The 24,693-nt window shown below is 32.0% G+C and overlaps 2 protein-coding genes and 1 long non-coding RNA gene across 3 annotated transcripts; 2 read left to right on the top strand and 1 right to left on the bottom strand.

Annotated features, from left to right (window-relative positions):
* Window positions 1-425: 425 nt before the first annotated feature.
* On the top strand, window positions 426-1,103 carry LOC115985272 (probably inactive leucine-rich repeat receptor-like protein kinase At5g48380). The gene has a single exon (XM_031108234.1). The coding sequence runs from the start codon at window positions 426-428 to the stop codon at window positions 1,101-1,103; it is 678 nt and encodes a 225-aa protein (XP_030964094.1).
* A 398-nt stretch (window positions 1,104-1,501) lies between these two features.
* Window positions 1,502-6,190, bottom strand: LOC115984224. The gene is made up of 4 exons (XR_004090433.1): window positions 5,955-6,190; window positions 5,103-5,180; window positions 1,915-2,340; window positions 1,502-1,772 (listed from the first exon to the last, which is right to left on the bottom strand). It is a non-coding gene; the product is annotated as an uncharacterized LOC115984224 (long non-coding RNA).
* A 4,715-nt stretch (window positions 6,191-10,905) lies between these two features.
* LOC115983763 (protein SUPPRESSOR OF K(+) TRANSPORT GROWTH DEFECT 1-like) lies at window positions 10,906-19,312 on the top strand. The gene is made up of 4 exons (XM_031106528.1): window positions 10,906-11,292; window positions 12,543-12,838; window positions 13,954-14,059; window positions 18,437-19,312. The coding sequence occupies exons 1-4, from the start codon at window positions 11,114-11,116 to the stop codon at window positions 18,501-18,503; spliced, it is 648 nt and encodes a 215-aa protein (XP_030962388.1). The 5' UTR covers window positions 10,906-11,113; the 3' UTR covers window positions 18,504-19,312.
* Window positions 19,313-24,693: the final 5,381 nt, after the last annotated feature.

The following is a 24,693-nucleotide window of genomic DNA, read 5'->3' on the forward strand; positions in this document are numbered from 1 at the left end:
GATATTGACAATTTTTGCACTCTATAAACTTCAAAGGATTATATCATAAATTATCCAATATGTTTGTCACTGACTGGGTAAGGGTGCAGCAAACACATGCATGTACAAAATTTAGGGTATAAGCAAAAAAATAAAAATAAAAAGCTTGTAACGTTGAATGCTCATAGGACCAAGAATTAACTGATTTAAAAGGTAAATTCAATTTTCAGCAAGTAATCTGCATATCAAGAATGTTCACCAAGGATTATATCATAAATAGCACATTCTATTTGTAAATAATCTGCGTATCAAATCATAAACTGATTTAGGAAAAGCATCATCTTAAGAAAATAACTCACTTAGGAAAAGACAACAGTAGAGAAAGGAAGGAAATGCTTCTACAAATATATATATCGAACAATAACCTTTATGACTGGCTATATGCTATGAAAGATAAGGATAAGATCTTGGATTGGCCTTTGAGGATTAAAATTGCCATCGGGATAGCAAGAGGCATAGCATGCCTTCTCCATAACTATCATTTCTCAGTAGTCCATCTCAGCTTGAGTTTGAATGCTATCATACTTGATCAGAATTTTGACGCCAAGATATCAAATTTTGGAGAGGCAATAATATTGAAACCCGGAGGACTAATGTTTGTGAACTCAAGTGACAATGACTTGAGCAATAGAGTTCTTGATGGCAGTGGAGTTACGGAGTTGGATTTTTTCAGAAAGGATGTCTATGATTTTGGCATTTTGCTTTTTGAGCTAATTACAGGAAAGACACCCATTCAAATATATAATTATTCAAACCATTTGGATGGGAGTTACATTGATTGGATTACTTGTCTTTTGACTTGCTCTTCTTTAATGTGCAATTTCATTGATAAATCTCTTATTGTGTTAGGTTTTGATAATGATGTCTTTCAGTTGCTCAGAATTGCTGGTGCCTGCATTAAGCCCTTACCTTGTCAAAGGCCCACAACCCTTGGATTGTACCATGTGATAAGCATCCTTAGAAAGAATTATGGCCTCATAAATAATGACCCGGAGATATTGAGGCAATCTGAAATTGCAACTGCTAGTGCTTCGAAAGAAATTGTTGAGGCTGAAAGTATATAGAACACATATAGCACATTAAAACACACACATACATGAGGGAGAAAAATCTCATAGATCATTTAATCTAAAAATAAGATGTCAAAAGCTCAAACACGTAAAAGCAGCATAAGAAACATCACAAATTTATGTATATGACTTTTAAATAATCCAAATGCAACAATATTAGAAGCAATTTTAAGGATTATTTCCTACTCTCAGTGGCTTCTACAACATAAAAATCACAATCAACACATATACATCTCATAAAGAACAAATAACATATTTGTTAATGTTCCACGTGTCAATTGAAAACAGTCCCCAGTTAACAACCAAAATAGGAGTTATAACCATAACCGAAGATTGTACTAACTTCAATAAATATATGTATCTTTGTCCAAAGGAGTTTGTAATTCCTATCAAATTAAAAAAAATAAAAATAAAAACAGCCAGGTTATCTTACACTTACTGTAAAAATAATCTGATTTCATCCAAACCAAGGAAAGAAGACATACAGCACTTCAGCCAAAAACATTCTCTATTCAGCATTGCAATCAGCAGGGCTTTGATGAGGGTGGAATCTGTGAGTCAGAGAGACCTGATGTAGTTGCCACTTGGGATGCACTGCCGCTAAGGCGTGTAGAGCGTATCCTGTTTCTTTTGCTAGTCACAACACCGACTTCAATTCCGTTCCTATGTGTTTTAACCAATATACCACCATCATAATGCAAATACCTTATCAAAGCCACATATAACCCAAAGATCTATCCAACTATTATAGGGGAAAAAAGATCATATTAAATGCACAAATTTAAAAATAAAGAGGAAAACTTACTGTTAGTAGTCCTGGCGAGTCAGTGGTGGAAGGGTACACATTGGCAGGAAGTTGGCTTGACAGAGGGGCTGACCTTCAGATTTCTATCGCCCTCTCTCTTCATTTATCTCATTTTGTTCTATGTTTAAAGTTTATTAATGGTTATGGGCTCTCTTTCTAAGTTTTTTATTTTTATTTTTATTTTTTATTAATAAAGTGGGGATCAGCGGGTTTTAATGATTAGGAGTATAAATATTGAAAAATTCAGGTGCCAAGGAAAAGTAATTGTGGTAAATTACAGACAACAGAAACTGTATTTGGAGAAGACAAAGTATTTGAAGAGGATAATTAACAATGTTATGCTTAAACTTAGGTATATGGTGTTGCAAAGAAGAAGCGGAATAGAGAGCGAACAACCAAAAATATTCCATCGCCTCTCTACGCTAACTGCAAAATAGGCAAAACCAAATTCTTCAAATATCCAAAACAAACAAAAGGCTAAGAAAAAAACCAAATTGTAACCGAAAAACCTTTATCGAAACCATAAATAACTGAAATGCCTAAATCAAAACAAAGCAAATACCCAAACTGCAAAACATAAATCATAGTTATCGCAAGATTTTGGTACAGGGTGAGTTTTTATTTATTTATTTATTTTTCCTTTCTTTGTTTTCTGATTTTTTATAAATTTTTAAAAGAAATAATAGTGTACCACCGGTTGAGGGAAGCCAATTTTTTGGTGGTTAGAGTCCGACGATGGTGCTGGCCTGAGATGTCTCCCTATCTCCCCTTATGCATACGTTTTTTGCATTCCATGCCAAACGGTAGGAAAAACAATGGCAGAACCCATCTATTTTTTGAAAGGGGTCAAAGAATAACCGTTGACAATTCAGCAGGGGAAAAGCAACAACGATTAGTAGTTGGAAACAGATTCACATGCTCAGGTGCAGGATAAAGAAGGCGGAAAGTGACATGGAGGATTCATTCTTTTTGACAGAAACAGGGATTTGTAAAATTGTTCTTTCATGGTGACTCCTTGAAGGCTTCTAAGGCATCACCAAGACATCTAAAGCCAATTTGAGCACAGAAATTGTCATTGAACATCTCTGTTTTCCCTTTATTTAGCTCCCCAAACTTACCATAAATTCTGATAAGATCAACTTTAGTAGGCAAACAGGATCCTGGCCAAATGTTGCAAAAAGCACTGCAGCAGAAGCTTCCCCCTCGTCATTCTCCTTAAGTAAAATGTAATCTAATCTAAATATTATCATAGACTTAGAGATTCATAAATAAAAGGGACAAAGGAGTAAAGAAGAAGAAGAAGAAGAAGAAGAAGAAGAAGGAAAGAAGGACCAAACTAAATACTGAGTCTAAATGCTGAATATTGAGGAATCAGAGAGAGGGAGAGAGAGAGAGAGTTAAAAATGAGTTTCCTTCCATTATCAACTCCAAGTCTACAACATAATTTTTTTTTTTTTTTTTAATTTTTAAATGAGGAAGAGGCAAAACTAAAGAGTTTTTTTGAGGAAATTGTTCAAATAATTCAAGCAAAACTAAAACATAATAACACTGAATCACTGACTCTAAATGCAATAGAATACACCCCCTTACATCAGAATTCAATAATTGTTCAACATATATAGTTTTGAGTGTAACTACAGGAAAAAAAAAAAAAAAAAATTCTTATTTTTTTAATTCTATTTCATTAATTGTTTATACAGATCATAGTCAACTATGTTTCTTTTGTAAAATAACACTAAAAATAATCATAAATTAATCTCAAAAACGAATTATTGCTGGATTTTAAACAGATAGCACAAATTTTCCTCCTAAATCTTGCTTCCTGAAAAGAATTATATAATGATGAGAAATCTGTTAGTTTTATAGACAAAATTAACAATTGTTGAACTTGCTTCAAAAGGCATATATAAAGAGACAAATTGATGAGTAGAATATTGTAAATTGCCTCAGGTGGTGTGGCACATGGGAAGTAAAAGCAATGGTGTTTTCTTTTGGAATTGGAAATCTGGCAAATAGGAGACCTTTCAGGTAGATTTGTTATTGATTTCTACCCCACAACTACATAGTACTGTTACTATGACATGAAAGAGACATTATAATGAAAAGTTCGAACAGGTATAACTAAAAATTATGCATTATTAAGATATATATGTGCAGTTTGTATAATTGAAATGAAAGAAATAAAAGTATAAAGATAGCTCTAAGTGAAAAACAAACCATCGAAAACTAATAAACACCTGGAGTTGTTGTTTCAAATTGTTCTAGTATAGGGAAATTTGAAATCCAACTGTGGAACTTGGGTTTTGATGATGGAAAGTTCTAGTATATAGTGTACTAAATTGCAACTTATGTTGATGACATAGAATGCCTAAATGCACATTAGGAAAAAATGCAAAGACCAATGGCAACTAAAACCAAGAGGCATAAACCATGGAGTGGATATCAACTAATGCAAGAGTAAGTAACACATTTTGTCAAACGCATGGGTGTGCACAAAATTTCAATGTCTAAGATATTATCGATTGTTATTATATATAAAAAGAATTAAAACAGAAATACACAACTTATTGACACATTGAACAGTTCCTGCAACGCAACATGTCTAACATTTATTTGATTTGACACCTCTTAAAAGCAAGGGAAAGTTTTTATATCACCATAGCAAACATGGTGTAATCTGGAAAATTGTCTAAATCAAAACAAACAATGGTAAAATTATATCTCTATCAAATTAGTGGAATGAAATAAAAACACAGCAAATGTTGCAATATCAGGTTTTTACTTTTTTTTTTTTTTTTTTTAAATGCAATACAGTAGCGTGACTGTGTGAACATGGAGGGGGGAAGGAAAAAGAAATTGAGCGACCCAAATTACACAAACAAATTTTACTCAGAAGGAGAAGAAGATTAAGAAATAAAATCCAAAGCAGTACAACTGAAAGGGAAAAAAGAAAGAAATCAGTTTTATCGGTAGTGGTTTCGCTGGCTGACCGGTGGTGGCAGGCTAGTGAAGGCGGGCCTCTGTTCTTTCTCTTCATGCATCACTGGGTTTCTTCTCGCAGAGGAAAAAGAGCATAACAAAAAAAAGGGAAAAATTGAAGAGAAGAAATAGTATATAAGAAAGCAGATAGAGTGGTTACATACTGAACCGGTGTGGGTTTTTAAAAGTTAACATTCGTAAAAACTTACCTTTCAAAATTGTTGGTACTCATTCTAATGCAATGCCTCAATCACTATGATCGGTGAACTGTAGCCTATGTATCGCAACTGCAGGGAAAAAAAATAAACTTTTATTTTAATTTTTTAATAAAAAGCACTCAAATAACTTGACAAAAACGAACAAAGAGAACATAAGAAATAAAAACATAGGAAGAAGGAATGAAATAAATACCAATTGTAAAGATAACAACATAAATAAAAAGTCATGCATGTTGATTTTAAACAGATACCCAAAACGAATGCAACCCAAATAGGCAAAAACAAAACAAAACAAAATATGAAACTGAAATTCATGAAAGCAAAGGAACAAAACCCAGAAACTGATAATTCCTAATAACAATTCAGTTAGAATTTGATACAAAACCCAGAACCTAAAAATTCCTAATAACAATTCATTTAGAATTTGATCTTCTAGGTTGTTTCCCTGATTTCAAATCCATAAATTGACAGCAAACCTAAAGAAGACAATAGGTTAAGAGATTAGTTGAAAATTACCAAGAAAGAATGGTCTGATATCGAGAATTCCTAGTAAGAGACCTTTTTTTCTAACCAAAATCTCTTAATCAAAGCCAAATCTAACCCGTCTATTTACATAAATTAAACAAAACTAGTCCTAACTAAAAAACCTAAATCATAACCAATCAAACCAAAATACCTGAATCATAAATAATGCCCAAATGATTCTCCAAAAAAAAAAAACCAATTTCTAAAATTAAAAACAGAACTTAGGGGTGACGGGCCTAATGGTGATGACAAAACTTGTAATGGCACCTCTCAGATTTATCTTTCTGTCTCTCACATCTACTGGTTATTCAGACTTACCGTCTCTCTATCATCCTCTCTCCTTCTGTATCGGCTTATTCCAAATGGTTATTAAAAGAATCTTCAAACGATGCAACAATCGTTCTCTTGTGACTCTAAACTGACTTGGTGGCAGAAATCTGAGTGGGCAAGTTTGCACTCTGTTGCAGAGAAGATCGGCAAGGAAGGGTTTTCTTTTGGTTGTTTGTGTTTAACGAATGGAAACAACGGATGCTTTTGTTTTTAGACTCGTGGAATGAAATGCTAACATTTGGTTTTGATTTTTTTTTTTTGCGAGAAATGATACATGGTTACTGGCTGTTATTCTGTTATTGTTTGATTAAAATAGTAATGTCAGTGTTAAATTTAAATTTGAACTAATAATAATTAATCACATGTGATATATTGTGAAAATATTATAAAAATATTGTGGATATAATATTTTTTTTTAATTAATTTTTTTAGTGAGTGGCTTTCAATCCGTGTTGTAGAAGTAAAAGTAAAAATTTTAAGTTTGCTGAAATGATGTGTCATGCGAGTCTTTTAACTTAAAGATGTATACGTGTCGATTTTTAAAGTGGTCTTTTTTCCTACATATAACACCTCCCTAATTATAGGAAAAGGTTTCTGCTATTATATATCAATATATGATATAGTTAGACTTCTTTTGCTTCAAGCCGAGATACTGGACTTCCATACTAGACCCAAGATACTAGGACCTCCCATCCAATTAATTCTTACCTTTTGAAGCAAGCATAAAACTAAAATATTTTGTGAATAAAATAATTTTATTTACAAATGTTTTCATTAGAAAAAAAAAAATCCATACTTAAAATATGATAAAATTCTCATTTTTTTTTACAAACGAGAATATTTAAACCTTTTCAAGTATCTGACTATTCTTTTGGTTGTATGTAGTTCTTTCGTCCCACACACACTAATTATAAGGAGAACTTCCACTTTTGTCAATGTCTCTAAAGAAATACGTATTTTAGGGGTGAAAATAGAACCTAAAGTTCTAAAGGATATAGTTAGGTTTTATTTATGTCTTAAAATATCATCAAACGTTTGTATAGGTCCTTGAAACTTAATAAGAGTGGACAAAAAGACGAAATGTATAACATATATTTACTAACATCAAATTTTTTGGGACAGACCCCACCATCGTTTTGGGGCCTTCGAGACGCATGTTTTGATGTGTTTGATGACACTTGGAATAACGTGTGTGCAAGAGAGAGTCTTTTTATTTTAGGAGTCATTGCCAACTATAGAATTTTTAGGTGTTGTTAGTCACCTTTTGTTGCACATAAAGAATTCATAGGGAACTTTGTCAATGGTGATTTCATAAAAGTTCTTCTAGTTGATTATGAGCCTTTGGATATAATGGGCAAGGGTGATGTTTGAATCATACAATTGAGTGGAGCTCTATGATAGATGCAGAATGTTAAGCCAAACTCTAGTAGTTGCTCTAAGAATTATTTTTAGGATAGTCATTATGAAAATTAAATTATACAAAATTTAATAAAAGAAATAATTTAATATATCAACATCAACCAAAAAAAAAAAAAAAAACCCCAATACATGAAGTTTTACAACTTCTTCTACTAACAAAATTATAAGGCAAAAATGGACTGATGAGAGATAAAGTGAGAACTGAAAAGGTTGAAATAAGAGTAATAAAGTTAGAGAGTGTCTGAAATGATGATAGATAAGAGAAAAATGGAGAGGGAGAGCGAGAGAAATAATACATATTGCGACTGCCAAGCAGAAAAGCTGCCAACACTCTAAAAGAACTCATGACAACATTATTTATCTTGATACCATTTTTTAGGGAAAATGAAATTATAAATTATTTTTTATGTAATGGTTTGAATGAATTATGAATCCAAATTATTAGAGATTTTTATTATTTATTTTTTAATAGGCTTTTGTTGAATATTTTGTTCATTTGTTGTTGTTTGGCCTAATTTTGTTGTTGTTTAGGCTATGTTTATTGTTATTTGGGCCAATTTTTATTGTTGTTATTGGAGCTTTCAATTTTATTTGAGCTAGTTTTTATTGTTGATATTTATGATAGTAATTTTTTGTTTAATGGGTTAAGGATTATGTTTGATGGACAAAGATTATTTTTGTGATTAATCTTAGAAACATTAAAAAACAAATGACAATACTTTTACAAAATTCCTAAAATAGCGTACAATCATATCTATCAATCCCCCTACAATTCATATCCATCCCCATTAAGAACCTCTAGGTTCCTAACATGTACCAAAAAATTAAATTGTCAAAAGAAAAAAAATTAAATTTAATATTGTGGTGGGACCATGTGTGAATTGGAATGCTAATTTAGAAATTTTGTGAAATTGTTGTGATATTTTGTTATATCCCTAACATTACATTTATTTTTGTTGAGCCTAAATTCTTGGGATTCTCATGTAGGTGTTCAATATTTGTTTTTAGGGTGGACAAAATAAGTATAATTATGTATATAATTTTTTTTTTTTTTGCACTTATATACATTTTTTATTGGTAAATCAAGGTGTTCCTATGAACACCCTGACTTTTATGTAGAGTTGCCCTGCTAGACCTTGATTCAAAGAAAAAATTGATTTACGTAGTATTGCTCGATAGGAAATGGCATATAAATACTTTTGTGGGTGGCAAATAGAAATGAGCACTCTCAATATGATGACCAACAATAAGGAGATATTGTAGTTGATGTCATACGTGGAGCTTCAAGTATGTGTTGTGTGCATAGTTGGCTTAGTCATGGTGTCTTTTTTGAGAGATAGTTTCAACTTATGTTTTCCTTTTATAGTGATTATTCTTTATCATTAGACCAAAACACCAAGTCAAGATGGTGTCCAATGGCTACCCTCTCTATACTCCAATTACTACGCTTTATTAAAGAGTTAAATAAATTATATAACTTTCTTTATTAAGAATTCGAACAAATACTTCTTTTTTTTTTTCTTTTTTTTTTTTACCTTTTCTATAAATTGTTATAAGGTAGCTTAAGTTTTAGCTATATATGCTAAGGAGATAAAGGACCCTAGTTTGGCTTGAGGAAATTCCTTCTTTTAGCATTCCATTGTAAACTTCGGTTCTTTATAAATACACCCTAATGTTTTAAATTGAAAGAAAAAAATCTTAAATTTTTAGAAGTTTTAATTAAGGCCATGAACTTTTATGGTCATTTTAATCCACATCCTTAAGAGCCACAATTAACTAAAAGTGATCAAAATTCACATGAATTTAGGCTAAAAGCCTTTAAACACACACTCACACACATGCGAGTTTGTGTATATTTGTATATATTAAGAGAATTCAGAAAGTTAGTTATTACTTTTTTTCCTGTCAAAGATACCCCTAAATTAATTAATCAACAACTTAAAAATGGGGTTAAAATAGTAAATTGGAAAAATAAAGTTAGTTATTTTTTTTATTGTCAAAAATACCCCTACCTAAAACTTAAAAATGGAGTTAAAATAGTAAATTGACAAAAATAATAAATTCTTACTTCTACATTGAAATGTTTTCTTGCTTCTAATAAACTCTTATTTTTAGGTTGATTTAAATTCCTACTTCTACTAACTAACTTCCTACAAAATAGGATTACTTTTTTGTTAGTTTTAAAACTCCTCAAATCTACAAAACTCACCTCAAATATATAAATATAAATAAATATATATATATATATATTTTTTAATTCATCACTATGTATTTGTTTATTCTGTCCTCCTTTTTTATCAAATTATTATTATTATTTTTAATTTCATTACATCCTTAGGTTTTTTTTTTTTTTGGTGATTGGAAAAAATAGAAAATCCAAATTATAATAAATGTAAATTATTAATCTTTACCCAAAAATAGAAAAGCCTCTAAGTAGGCGCATGAGCCCGTGCTCAGAGGCTAGTGTATGTGTGTGTATATATATATATATATATATATATATATTTGATGTGCAATTATAAGACCTATAGTACACTATATGAGAATTGTGAAATTATATAATTTTCATTAATTTATTTATTCCTATCGAAATATTTGTAATAAATATTAAAATACATAGGTAATTTATATATTTAAAATACTACTCTAAACTTAAAAATATAGATTTAAAAAGAATAAAATAAAATGCTACTCTAACTAAAATTGGTTCTTTCTTTTTTGGCATAAGTGTCTAAAATAGTTTTTTTAATTTTTTTAATTTTTTTTTTTTTTGAGAATCTAGTAACTAAATTCAGTTAAAACCTTAAAAAAAAAAAAAAAATACAAAATAGTTAAAAATTAAAACTTTGACACGATAGTCACTCCATAAGTATAAGTGCTTGTGGGGTGTGGGGTAAAGGCTGAAGTTCAAGCCTTGATTTTCATGCATATATTAAAAAAAAAAAAAAAACAATTTCCAATAATTTGTGAATAACTAATAAATTGTAATTAAAATGTGAAAACTGAGAAGACTTGAGAGCCAAGGCGGCTATTAGATTTCTACGGCATAATTATGATCTAAAGTTGCGTAATTTCTACGATTAAAGTTTCTTTGTCTCAATGGGAAAGAAGTCTGGATTCATGTCTGAAACTGAAATTTTCTGTTCATTAGATTCATCTACTCCGACCTTTAAAGCTTACCTGTTATGGCTTCTTGAACAACATCACTATCATCATAGAAACGAATTCTGAGAATTGGGTTTTTCATTTTTTTTTTTTTACTTATTGAACCAGATTTCAGGGTTTTATTGCAAATTCGCTTTACAAACAAAGAAAAATCTGGAATTGTAAATGGCTAGTCGTAAATATATGAAGCAATGAAATTTGAGTACTGGGCTATGTAATTTTTATTGATTTGAAGTTGAATGGTTTATTTTATTTTACTTTCAGGTTTGGTTATATTTCGAAGTATCAGAAATATTAATAGAAAATCTAAGGTGTTGCTGAGTATTGGGTTTTTGGTTGCAAGTTCTAAGGTGTGGATAAGTTGCTTATCTGAGAATTCAAGTTTTAGAATTGTGAGAAGAGAGTAGTTTGACTGTGTATAATATCATTACCAAAAAGAAATCATTGTGTCGAACTCTGTATTGGATTTTGGGTTCTAGGGGGAAGGAGGAGTGGTGGTATGAAATTAGTTTGAGTATTCTTTTTTATGGCTTTGATTTCTATGCATTTATTGTAAGTAAAAGATGTATTGCAATTTTAAGGAGCACGCGACAGAGTATGTGAAGCAGGCAGTTCAGGAGGATGATGCCAGAAACTATAGCAAAGCATTTCCGCTCTATATGAATGCATTAGAGTACTTTAGGACCCGTTTGAAGTCTAAGAAGAATCCGAAGATTAAGGAAGCGATTACTCAGAAATGTATGTGTTAACATGTATTAGGGTATGTGGGTTTTAGGCCCACCTTATTTACTTATATATCACACTTACTTGTACTGCACACTCTGCCTCCTATATAAAGGCACTTATGTATATTCTATTACTTGAGAAATATAATACAATCATTCAATATTTCTAACATGGTATTAGAGCAGTCTATAGGAGGATTAAGAGTAATTACAAGAATATATGTCTCATCTGGAAAAAGATCTAAAACAGAGGAGGAAGATAAGGAGGCACAGAAGTGAGAGAGCTCGACAAAGGAGCAATGTTCCCAAAAGACAAGGAGGTGCCGCAAGACAAAAGAGTTCAAGGAGGTGCCGCAAGACAAAAGACGCTTCAGTTAAACTTAATGCGCATCTGACTCCGTCAGGGGGGAAACCGTAGTCTAATCCCTCTCTTTACAGACGCTTGGTTGGCAGCCTAGTTTATCTCACTGTCACTCGTCCAGACATTTCCTATGCTGCTCACCAGGTGAGTCAGTATCTGTCTGCTCCACGATCGACTCACTATGCTGCTGTTCTGCGCATTCTTCGATACCTAAAGGGCACTCTCTTCCATGGTCTTTTCTACTCTGCTCAGTCTTCTCTTGTTCTCCGTGCATTTTCTGATGCTGATTGGGCAGGAGATCCCACTAATCGCAGGTCCACCACTGGTTATTGCTTTCTTCTTGGTTCTTCTCTAATTTCTTGGCGAAGCAAGAAACAAACTGATGTGGCCCGCTCCAGTACTGAAGCAGAATATCGTGCCCTTGCTGATACCACATCTGAGCTCCTTTGGCTACGCTGGCTTCTCAAAGACTGAGGTGTATCCATATCCTTTGCTACTCCTCTTTATTGTGACAATCAGAGTGCCATTCATATTGCTCACAATGATGTCTTCCATGAACGGACTAAACACATCGAGATCGGTTGTCATTTTATCCGTTATTATCTTGTCCATGGTGCTCTCAAGCTGATCTCAGTTTCTTCTAAAGATCAACTTGTAGATATCTTCACCAAGTCACATCCTAAGGGACGTCTTCGCACTTTGGTTGACAATCTCAAGTTGGTCTCACATCCACCTTGAGTTTGAGGGGGGCTGTTAACGTGTATTAGTATATGTGGGCTTTAGGCCAACCTTGTTTACTTGTATATCACACTTACTTGTACTACACACTCTGCCTCTTATATAAAGGCACTTATGTATATTCTATTACTTGAGAAATACAATACAATCATTCAGTATTTCTAACAGTATGGAATATTTAAAGAGCACAGAGGAGATAAGGACTATTCTCGACAATGGGGGAAGTGGGCCTGCCCCCAGTGGTGATGCAACAATTGCTAGCCAACCAAAGACGAAGTTAGAGGGAGGAGTGGGAAAAGATGTGAAGGATCCAGAGCAAGCAAAGCTTAGGGCCAGCCTTGATTCTGTGATAATTAGGGAGAAACCAAACATGAAGTGGAGTGACGTGGCCAGGCTTAAGAGTGCCAAACAGACATTGCAAGAGGCTGTAATACTGCCTGTGAAGTTTCCCCAATTTTTTACTGGTTAGTTCCTGAATCATTATTTTTAAGTTTTGGGTTATTTGCTTTTAGTTTACTTGTTGAATCTTGGCATGCTTTCAATGTGAATAAGCTTGATTTGGTTTATGGTGACACTTGACAACTTATGAATATTAAAAAATATGCCACTGGTACCATAAATTCAAGTTTATCAATTGTGGAGATTGTATGCTCCAATTGTATTACTCAGAATTTCTGACTTTCAAGCTCTGCTTTTGCAATTGAAACTGTACAAATAAATCCCACCAGAAACAACGGAAAATATGTATGGAGAAGACATGTTGTAGTACAGTTGTACAATAAAAAGCTCATGTCAAACAACAAAGCAAAATTCTTATAGTTAATTGGGCTTATGTTCTATCAGTGGAATTCAGAAAGGCTCAAATATTGACCTTTGATGGCCCAGAGTATCAGCCTAATTCTGAACATGAAAGAATCAGCTGAGTTTAGAGAAGGTAGAAAGGATATTTTAAGAATTATTGTTGCCATTGCTTCACTAATTTTTAGATTTTGGACGGTGTATCTTCCAATTGTAAAGACACATATCAAGTAATAATATCAACTTTAATAAGTTTTAAGACCCATTTGAAAACCTTTTGCATATCAAGTTTCATTCTAAAGTTTGAGGGGTTTACATTGCTTCAATATGTGAGGCACACTACTTAGCCATGAGCTCAGATTCAGATCATCCCTTGCACCTAGCTGTGAATTAAAAAATGATTATATCTGTCTGCTTGACAGTAGAATTTATGGCGATGGAGGATAAACATTCTGTTTGGTATTAATAAAAAGCAAAATGCTATTTGGCACATTTACTATTTGTCATATGTGCCAATGTATGGATACTAAAGACTTTCTAAACATAATTTACATCAAGAACTTGATTTTCCATTCCTAATAAACAGTGGGATTTGAACTGTCTACATTAAGAAGAGTCAAAGAGACATTATCATTTAATGCTTAAATCTGAAAGATTCATTAACTGGCAATCTACTTCCTGGCCATTTTCTGCAGTATTTCCTTCTGGAGCCACTAATATAAATATCATGTCACATATGGTACATCTTGATAATAAAAGAATCATTTGATCTCTTTTTCAGGGAAGAGAAAACCGTGGAGGGCTTTTCTATTATATGGTCCACCTGGAACTGGGAAGTCCTATTTAGCAAAGGCAGTGGCAACAGAAGCAGATTCAACTTTCTTTAGGTAAAAATTTGACCAATACATAGCAAGCAACTAGACTAAAATAGCAGATAAAACAACTATAGATGGCAAGTTATTGAACTACAATAGCAGATTTTAGAAATAAGGCTATACTTGTTGCCAATGACACTTAATTGTGAGTTGTATATTTGAAATCTATGTGATCATCGATCTTAGTTCTTCTTCTCCTTCTTTGAGTTTTGCCGCATAACTTTTTATTTTTTTATTTTTTTTCTTTTTTATTATATATATATATATATATATATATATATCTAAGAACCATTTGATCGTTTATGCTTATTTTTTAATAATATTTTACAATATCAGTTTCATGGTTTAAATTGTGCAATGCACTGAGATGTAAGCAATGAATGTTTGGAAGTAGAATAACTGAAAAGATACCTGGTTTTATGGCCCTTGACAGGCAAATATTCATGATGACTTTACAAGAGAGTAGCAAGATCTGCACTAGTTAATTGGAAGCCTTTAGATTTCCAAGAAAATGATATCCTTCCATTATGTTAGATTACATTTAGATACACGAATCAATTCCTTTAAATGGTGTAGTCATTAGTTTATTTTACGATAATAAATGAGTTCACCTTAATTACTATGAAATATTTTAGGAAAACTCCAATATGCTCATTCAAATGCTATGAAGGACACAATATCTTTTTTTGTTTACCAAACTATAGGCCTGGATTTTAAATTTTGATGGTATTGAGAGGATGCTGGATATATAGGTTTCTTATTGATGAAAGATTACCATAATACACTACTAGTCTACTACACTTGCTCACTACAATCCAGGATAATCTAAAATGTGGTACACCTTTGTTCTAATATGCAAATTTTCATAATCCAAAAGTTTCCTCCTTTTTTTCTCCCTTTTCTTTTTGAAAGAGGATAGTTTAAGTAATACAAAAATCTTATATGCGTTATAGAGTTTCTGGAGAGAACCAGGCTAAAAATTATAAGGGTTTAACTTGAGGATAGCCTTGTCATATTGTAACTTCTAATGAAACACATGTGCTGAGTATAAGTGTCATCATCCCACGTTCTGGGTAGGTCATGTAATGTGTTCCCATACGTCTTCTGTGTTCTAGTATGATTAATTTTCTAGGTAACTTAGTCTAAATGTTTAGATTATATGAGAGATTGCTATATTACTTACTTAGAAATATGACCGTGCAAGTATTGTAATACTATTGCTTCCTAGGAGGATATAAACCTTTTATCCCTAGCAACTGATCAGCCATTTTATTGTTGAATTTCTACACGAGATCCCATTTTTCCATTTGGTCTTCTATGAGGGGGGAAAAAAACAATGAAGGAAATGTATCAAGCTCAGAGATTTCGTTTCTCTTGCAAAGAAATTTGACAAGAAATGTTATTTATGAATAAAATAAAATGCAAGAAGCCTACAAACTTGGTTAGGTTTCATTTGTGCATGGTCAATATGTCATTCTTATTCTCATCCATTTTCTGTTGATATGTTTCTTTTGTGCACTAATGCCCATATCTTAGTGATGATCCTTGCTTTCCACACTTTCATTAGTGAATTATAGTTAAAAGGGGCTTGGTTAGGCTTATTTGTAAAGCAGGAAATTTGAACTTCTGTTCCAAATGAGCATATTAGGATGGAAGATTTTGAAGAACTTTTTTAGTGGACCATGATGCGATCTCCACTGAAACTTGCAAGATGCACACAAACCACGCAAGAATGTGTAATTTATACCTTGGAGAGTGAATGTAAGCATATGAGGATGCTCTCTTCATATTTTGTTCCTTTTTCTCAGTCTTTTAATGACTTGGTAGAAAGGCAGCAAAGAAGTTTGGAATCAATGCCAATTACCTCATTGTGCTGTCAGCCGTGACTTCTCCTGTTTGTCAAATAGTATCATAAGAACATTGTTAAAAGGCAACAAGTCAGGATATTGATGGATCAAAAATTATGAAATGTGGATTTAATGGATAAAAAATTCTTGCTTATACCTAACTTAAGATATTTGAGTTTCAGTGTGGTTGCGGTTCTTAATAAATTTTTTTATATAGTTTTTTTCGTCTACTTCTTATATGGCTGGGGTTGACTGCTTCACTTGATTTTTATTGTAATTGTCACGTCATTCAAGTGAATTTGAATTCCCAAATGCATGTATGATTTACACTTCCAGTTCTATGCCCATGGATGTAGATTTTTTTTGGTCTTTATATTAATGGAATGTTGCCAACACATGACGAGTGCTAGATGCTGTCAATACACAGTGTTTCGTCATCAGACCTTGTTTCAAAATGGATGGGTGAAAGCAAAAATCTAGTCTCAAATCTTTTCCAAATGGCTCGTGATAATGCTCCTTCCATTACTTTCATTGACGAAATTGATTCCTTATGTGGCCAGCGAGGTGAAGGCAATGAGAGTGAAGCATCTCGACGTTTCAAAACAGAACTTCTTATACAGATGCAGGTATTTTGTGTTCACTAGAAGTGGATAAGAGCTTTGTTCCAAGCTTATCTTATACTAATACAACTGTCATCCTTATACTTTAGTAGGTGATATGCAATATTTAAAAGTTTCCCTATCATCAAATTGTTTTTTGTCCTGCATTTTCTCTCTCTTTTACTTTCCATAAGTGGTCCAGTTATTGTTTCAGTTGCTAAGCTATCTGTCTGTTACTTTAGGGAAAGATTGTAGAAGTCATATAAAGTTTCCCTATCTGTCTGCATTTTTCTTCTACTTAGAGATTGGTGCATGGGCCTTATTGGGATGTAGTTAATTTTGCTACAAAGGCAGGCTGTACCTGTGTCAGTTGACTATCAAGCATTCTCCTAGTTATAGCCGAGTTTCTTAGGCCATGGCCCATATGAAAAGCAGGTTCCATTTCCCATTTTCCTCATGCTCACTCAAATTCTGGCCATAGGATCTCTTCCCTGTTTTCACACTAATCCATCTTATGGTAGTGAAATATGCAAAATGTTGCAATGGCTAGTGATCAAACTTCTACCACCAGATAATTCTCCAATTTGAACTCTCAATAGTCGAGTCTGGAGTGTATAGTCTGACCTGGATTGAAGACATAGATTCCTTCCTACTCTATGTTCTTGCATTCTTGGTGCATCATCTTAAGTCCACATCTCTTTCGTCTTATTCCCTACTGCTATTATCTTTAACCTGCATTAGTTCTTAACTACATTAAACAATGATTGTTGCCTTTGGTTTTTCTACTGTTGATCTTTAAATGGAAATTTTCTTTAACACATTTCGGGGTGTAGGCAGCGATGATGAGAAAGTTCTGGTTCTCGCCGCCACGAATACTTCATATGCTTTGGATCAGGTAAGAAAACTCTGATCCATTGGACCTAAGTTATAGCTAAAAAGAGTTCTATGACCTTCATTGCTTTGGGGTTGAGACTTAGGAAAATTAAATACAGGCCATCCGTAGGCATTTCGATAAGCGAATTTACATCCCTCTCCCAGATTTAAAGGCAAGGCAGCACATGTTTAAGCTACTGTGGTTTTGGTAGAGCCATAGTAATTGATTCTTTTGGAGCTTATGATTTGTTTAATATCCTTAACAGGTTTTTTATTTAATCAGGTCCATCTTGGAGACACTCCTCATAACTTAACTGAAAGTGATTTTGAGAATTTAGCTCGCAAAACAGAAGGATTTTCAAGTTCAGATATAGCTGTTTGTAAAGTGTCTAGTTTACATTAGTTTCTGGCATCCCTTTTGTGTGATTATATGGCTGAAAGCTGTTAGCTACCTCCTCTCTTTTGATTGGTTAAAGACGTTCTATTTGAACCTGTTCGTCAAACCCGTGATGCGAAATTCTTCAAAAAGAACTCTAGTGACATGTGGGTCCCTTACGAACCTACCGAACGGGGAGCTGTTCAGGTTACCTTGCAGGAACTTGATGCACAAGGCCTAGCTTCAAAGCTAAGTATTGGGTAGGAAACTGTTTTATTTATTACTATTATTAATGGACACTGCATAAAGCTCTAGACGAGAAATCATTGCCTTAGCATTATAATCATGTTTAGTGCTAGGTATCAATAACTTACCAAATAGAATTATTAAAGACTTATTCAATGCTTTAACTTATGTAGTTAGTCAATTTTGGAAAAGTAGGATTGAAGAAAAAAGTGGAAAAGAGAAGGGGGGATGGGGGTGGGGGAGAGATTTAAATAGTGCATGCCTCTATCATATGTGCCTAATTCAATTTCATTAATGCACATTCAATGATCTTCTCTTCCATCAAAATTACACAATTCTTTGGAGGAAGGTCAATTTGTGGTATTTCTTTTCTAGCCTCGTTCATCCACTTCTTTTAATTTATATAATGACTTAAATGTAACTGGCTCTGGGAATGTATGACTTGCAGATCCAGCCACCACCAATCACAAGAGCAGATTTTGATAAAGTACTTGCAAGACAGAAGCCAACTGTAAGTAAAGCTGATCTTGAGGAGCATGAGAGATTCACAGAGGAGTTTGGGGAAGAAGGCTGATTGCTTGAGTTTGAACACAAGGACTGATTAACCATTTGTACAGGTAAAACCACTAGTACTATAGGTAAATGAAATACGTATATATAGTCATCAATATAGCTTGTAATAGAAAGTTCAGCATCTTGTTAAGAGAACACCGTGCCATATTGTTTCAACCTTTCTCTGTCTGTCTCACCAGAAAAGGAAGAGGTGGAAAGCTCTTAATTGATGTACATTCGAAACAAATTGCTACCGGTTTGCCACTAGATGTTCCTAGAAACAATATCCTAGCTGCTGCTGGTACCAAATTGGTAATTAACCAATGATGAACATCTAAAATAGACATAGAAAACAAGTTGCTATATGATATTGTTAATGAAAATTAGCAAATGATTACAGCTAAAAAAATTTACAGTATTATGAAAGAACTATTGTGATACTATCTTATTGATTATGCCCCAGGGCGCCGCCATTAAAAGCAAGGTAACCTAAAGATAAAACTCTTGCGTTTGGAATGGAGGGAGAGAAGGAAGGTGTGGCGAACCTTTGTAAAATTAAGTACAAATGGTAGTAGCTAAAGGCTCCCCTGGACACGCTCCAGGTGAGCTTATCTGGGACAAAAATGGTAATTGGATAAAGTGTTTTTCCTTCTCTACTTAGGACTTACTTTCAGTGTTCAGGCTGAACTCTGGGCTATTGGCTATAGACTACAACTTTTGTGGCGAATGGATTATTGCAACATTCTATTGCATAATGATAAATTATATACATTTAAAAATATTTTTCCAGTCAATATAAATATTTTTCTTTCCAGCAAAAGATCAAATGCTTAAAAATAAAATTAGTAAGAATTTTTTTTTTTTCACAACTATTAACATGACATGTAATTCGTGTATAATAAAAATAATGTCAGTAATAAATCCATGTGAAAAAAAAATGTCAAATAACACATTGTAACCTTAACAACATTTGGAAGATATTATCACAGATAGCACCCCTAGCATAGTCTTGAAAGGTAAGGTTAAAAATAAAAAAAATTAAAAAAAAATAAATAAATAAAAAAAACCGTAAAGCTTAACATAAGGATACTAATGAGTAGTCCCAAAGGCAACTTCAATCTGAAATCTAGGTCCTGCACTTCACTGCACACCCAAACAAAAATCTACTTTGTTTTAAGGTTGAGCCTACTTGACTAGAGAAGAAATTGCTTGTTGCTTTATGTAATTAGTATTTGATATTTAGCGTGATGCATGGACGATATAATTTTATTCTGAAACATTTTGTAGAATTTTTCTTATAATCCATGTATAGTACTCAATTGTGGAGTTAATTATATAACGGACAACAATAAGAACAAGAAAAAAGAAACAGAGATAAAAAAAAAAATTATTTAATTGGTATATTATGAATGAAAACGTACTCCTTGAGTGAACAAATCAATCCTTCCATTGGTTAGTGTTACACCAAATAAATAATTACTAGAGTAAAATTTTAATATAATAATAAAATGGAAAAGCAATTAAAACCGCTAGTAAAAAATGGAAATAACTGGTTAGATGATAGAACCATTCTTGGAAGAATCCTCGGGATCAATTATAAAAAATGACACAATCATATTCCGTAAATACAACTCTCATTATTCAATGATTTCAACTAACTAAAGTACATAACTTTTTTATTTCTTAATGAATTTTTTTTTAAGGGATAACTAACTAATTATACTCCCCTCCCTTGAGATTTGAAGAAAATAACACTCCTCTCTTTCTGTTTATATTAGTAAATATTTTGAATTTCTATGAAATTTTCTTTATCAAAGTTTAACCATTATTAGTAAAAACATATCGAAATTTGTTGATAATAATGCAAAGTTTACCAAAAACCAAAATACTTGCAATGACAAATCTCTCCACAACCCAATGACAAACTAAAAAATAAATAAGAAAAAGTCATACTAATTTTAAAATACTCTTTAATTAAAAATTTAAATCAATGGATTTTAATTCTAAAACAAAGGATAATTTTGGAAACCTACCCTTAAGCAAACGATATGTTAGTACCCAACATTGTTAACATTAATTTAATAGAGTTTGATCAAACGGATGTCAAAAAGGGAATTTTCCCCCCCTTAAGGTTTAAGGTAAAGTGTCATTTCCCAACACATTAAAGAAGGGGAGTGTAATTACCTCTAGTTTTTATTATACATATATTGAGTTACAAAATATTTCATTTGCATCTTAATTTGTTTTTAAAGTATTTTGGTTTCAAATCTACAATATATGATAAGAAAATGGTATAAACAAAAAGAAGAAAAAATCAAACTTTACTATCACATATTTTTTATTCCCACACCCCACCCCACCTCTTCCACACACAAATTCTAGACTCTATCACTTATGTGGATATCAATAAAATGTGGACATTGTGGTTGTGTTTGGCATTAGCTGAAAAATGTAGTTTTTATATAAATTAATTTATTTTTGCTACTATTTATAGATCCAATTGCACTTTTTGCTATTATTCATAGGTTGAACTGTACTATTTTAAATAACTTTTAGCTTTATTTATAGTACTATTAACAAAAAGTTTTCAGTTTCAGTTAAATAAGTTGTTTCCAAACAAACGTTGTGTGTATGGAGTGTATATTAATAAGTATGATGAAAGAAGAGTTGTACTCTTATCATTGCTTTTTTATTTTTTTAAAGAAATACAGCCATGAAAATGAGCTATTCTAAATGAATCTTATGTTATGTCACTTTGTTTCCTGTCAAAATTCTAGATGAAGATGACAAATTAATTTCATGGCAATAAAAATCAAGAGATGTTATTCGCCATGTGCCTTTCCTCTAGCCAATGGCCAATCTATGATTGGCACTCCCTGGCTTATGTTATCAATCACTGAATTCCACCCAGCAGTGGCTAAGAAATGCTCCAATCGCTTTGTGTGACAGAATTTGCAACTGGGGCGCCTAGTTATTCACTAGCAAGCCCCGTTTGCTTTTCCTTATTGGTTTTCAAATCCTTTTGATAACAAGAATGCTCTGAATTCACCGTTTATGTCAAAACCAATAGGTGACCTAATGATCCAAATGAATGGCATTCCACTCTCTTCCAAAGCAATAGCAAGTTCCATGATCATTTGGGAAGCACCAATTGTGTTTTAGAACTGAAACCTCCTGGTGCTAGTTCAGCCATTCTAGGCTTTGTTCTACTGAAGACCAAGCTTTTTTTCCAAATTTTTTTGGCCAATAATACGTGTATCATAGATTTTGTGGAAGATGAAATCATGGCTTGAGGAAGTATAGGACCAATAGCCCAAACTGATAACTTTATATATTTTCTCAAAACTTCCAATCGTAGAGGTTCAAGTTCTACTGTATTACAAAACCACTCATAAGAACTAAAAGAAAGTAATAAGCTTAGGGCTGGCCTTGATTCTGTGATAATCAAGGAGAAACCAAGTGTGAAGTGGAGTGACGTGGCCGGGCTTGAGAGTGCCAAACAAGCATTGCAGGAGGCTGTAATACTGCCTTTTAAGTTTCCCCAGTTTTTTACTGGTTAGTTCCTCAACCATTATTTTTATGTTTTGGGTTATTTGCTTTTAGTTTTCATGTTGAATCTTGGCATGTTGTCAATGTGAATAAGTTTGATTTGTTTATGGTGACACTTGATACCTATGAATATTGAAATATATGCCGAGATTGTATCCTCCAATTGTTTTACTTAAATTTCTAACTTTCAGGTTCTGTTTTTGCAATGGAAACTATACAAATAAACCCCACCAGAAACAACTGAAAATATGTATGGAGAAGACATGTTGTAGTACAGTTGTACAATCAACAACCTATGTCAAACGACAAATCAAAGTTCTTATGGTTAATTGGGCTTATATTTTGTCAATTTAATTCAAAAAGGCTCAAATATTGGCCTTTAAAAAGAGTTTAGAGAAAGGTAAAAAGGATATTTTAAGAATCAACGCAGTATTTTATTATTATTATTATTATTACTAGTCGTAGACCCGCGTGTTGCGCGTGATAATATTATTGTTTTAGTTATTATTGGTTAATAGTTGGTTTTTCATTTTCTTTCAAGTTAATATAATGACTTTTAAAAAATATGGAATCTAATATATTAATTCAACAACAACAACAACAACAATAATAATAATAATAATAATGTTGAATAAAATAATATGAGAAGAAAAAAATAAAAATAAAAGATATAACAATAAACGCCAAATTAATTATCTCTAAATAAAAACCAAATTATTGAAATCATATTATGTAATATTAAAATATTACATTCTTATATACTATTTTTAATTCTTTACAATGCAATATGATAAAATTTAACAACCAAAAAAAAAAAAAAAAAAAAAAAAAAAAAACCTTAAAACACAATTAAATTGGATCAACCTAAAGTAGAGTTCTAAAAAATAAAAATAAAAAATTCTCAACCAAAAGTAGTGATGCAAATTATATATATATATATATATATCACCAAAAATTGAGGGAGAAAGAGAGAGAAATAAATTTTTTTGTGAAGAAAAATTATGCATATAATGGAAAAGAGAATGCCAAATTTATACTAAAAGGATAACAATAAGAAGAAACAAAATAAATGGAAAGATGAAGAGTAATATTAAGAGAGGGTGGTGAGGAGATGAAAATGTAAAGAGAAAGAGAAAGGTTGGAGAAAGTATAAATTTTAAAAAAAGTGAGTACGATTTCATTTATTTAAATTTAAATAAAATATTATATGTTTAATTAAAAAATATAAATAATTTAATTATATGGAGGATGTGACTGAGTTTAAATATTGACTAAAATAAGATGAAAAGATTAAAAAAGTAAAAATATAATATATATATATATATATATAACAATAAATACCAAATTACCCAAATTATGTTATGTAATAGAATAATATATATTATATTCTTATATATTATCTTTTTTAATTTTTTTTTATAACGCAATAGTATAATATTTAACAATCATAGAGAGCAAAAAAAAAACATAAAACACAAAACTAAATCATACCAACCTAATGTAGAGTTATAACAAACACAAAATTTTATCAACTTAAGCAGAGATGCAAGAAAAAAAAAAAAAAGAAAAAAAATCCAAAAATAATTGAGAGAGAGAGATAGAGAGAAACAACATTTCTGTAATGGAAAACTATGCAAAAAATGGAAGAGAAAATAACAAATTTATAGAAGATGGTGTGAATATGAAGAGACAAAATAAAAGAAAATGGATGGAAAGATGAATAGTTACATTAAGGTTGAGGGTAGTGAGAAGATGAAAATGTAAGGGAGGAAAAGACGAAGAGACAAAATTAAGAAAGATGAAATGTGATATTAAGGTTGAGGGTAGTGAGGAGATGAAAAGGTAAAAGCGTGAGAAAGGTTGGAGAAAGTGAAATTATTTTTTAAAAAAAAGTAAATGTTAAAAAAAAATTATAGGAAAATTGAAAAGAAAAAGGATAATGACATGGATGCTGATGTGGCTCAACGTGAGTATAGTAACATTAAACGCTATGTTTCAACTTTTAGTAATATATAAATATAGATATAGATTAATTTTTTTATTACGCAATAGTATAATATTTAACAAAGAGAACCAAAAAAAAAAAAAAAACTTAAAATACAAAACTAAATCATACCAACCCAACATAAAGTTATAACAAACACAAAAATTTATCAACTTTAGCAGAGATGCAGGAAAAAAAAATCCAAAAATTATTATGTGAGAGAGAGAGAGAGAGAGGGAGAAACAACTTTTTTGTGATGGAAAACTATGCAAAGAATGGAAGAGAGAATAACAAATTTATAGAAGATGGTGTGAATATGAAGAGACAAAATAAACGAAAATGGATGAAAAGATGAATAGTGACATTAAGGTTGAGGGTAGTGGGGAGATGAAAAGGTAAGGGGGGAAAAATGAAGAGATAGAATAAAGAAAGATGAAAAGTGATATTAAGGTTGAGGGTAGTAGGGAGATGAAAAGGTAAAAGCATGAGAAAGGTTGGAGAAAGTGCAATTATTAAAAAAAAGTAAATGTTAAAAAACAATTATAAGAAAATTGAAAAGAAAAAGGATAATGACGTGGATGCTGATGTGGCTCAACGTGAGCATGATAGCATTAAATGTT

The sequence above is a fragment of the Quercus lobata genome, chromosome 4 (assembly GCF_001633185.2).
Source record: "Quercus lobata isolate SW786 chromosome 4, ValleyOak3.0 Primary Assembly, whole genome shotgun sequence".
NCBI classification, from domain to species: domain Eukaryota; kingdom Viridiplantae; phylum Streptophyta; class Magnoliopsida; order Fagales; family Fagaceae; genus Quercus; species Quercus lobata.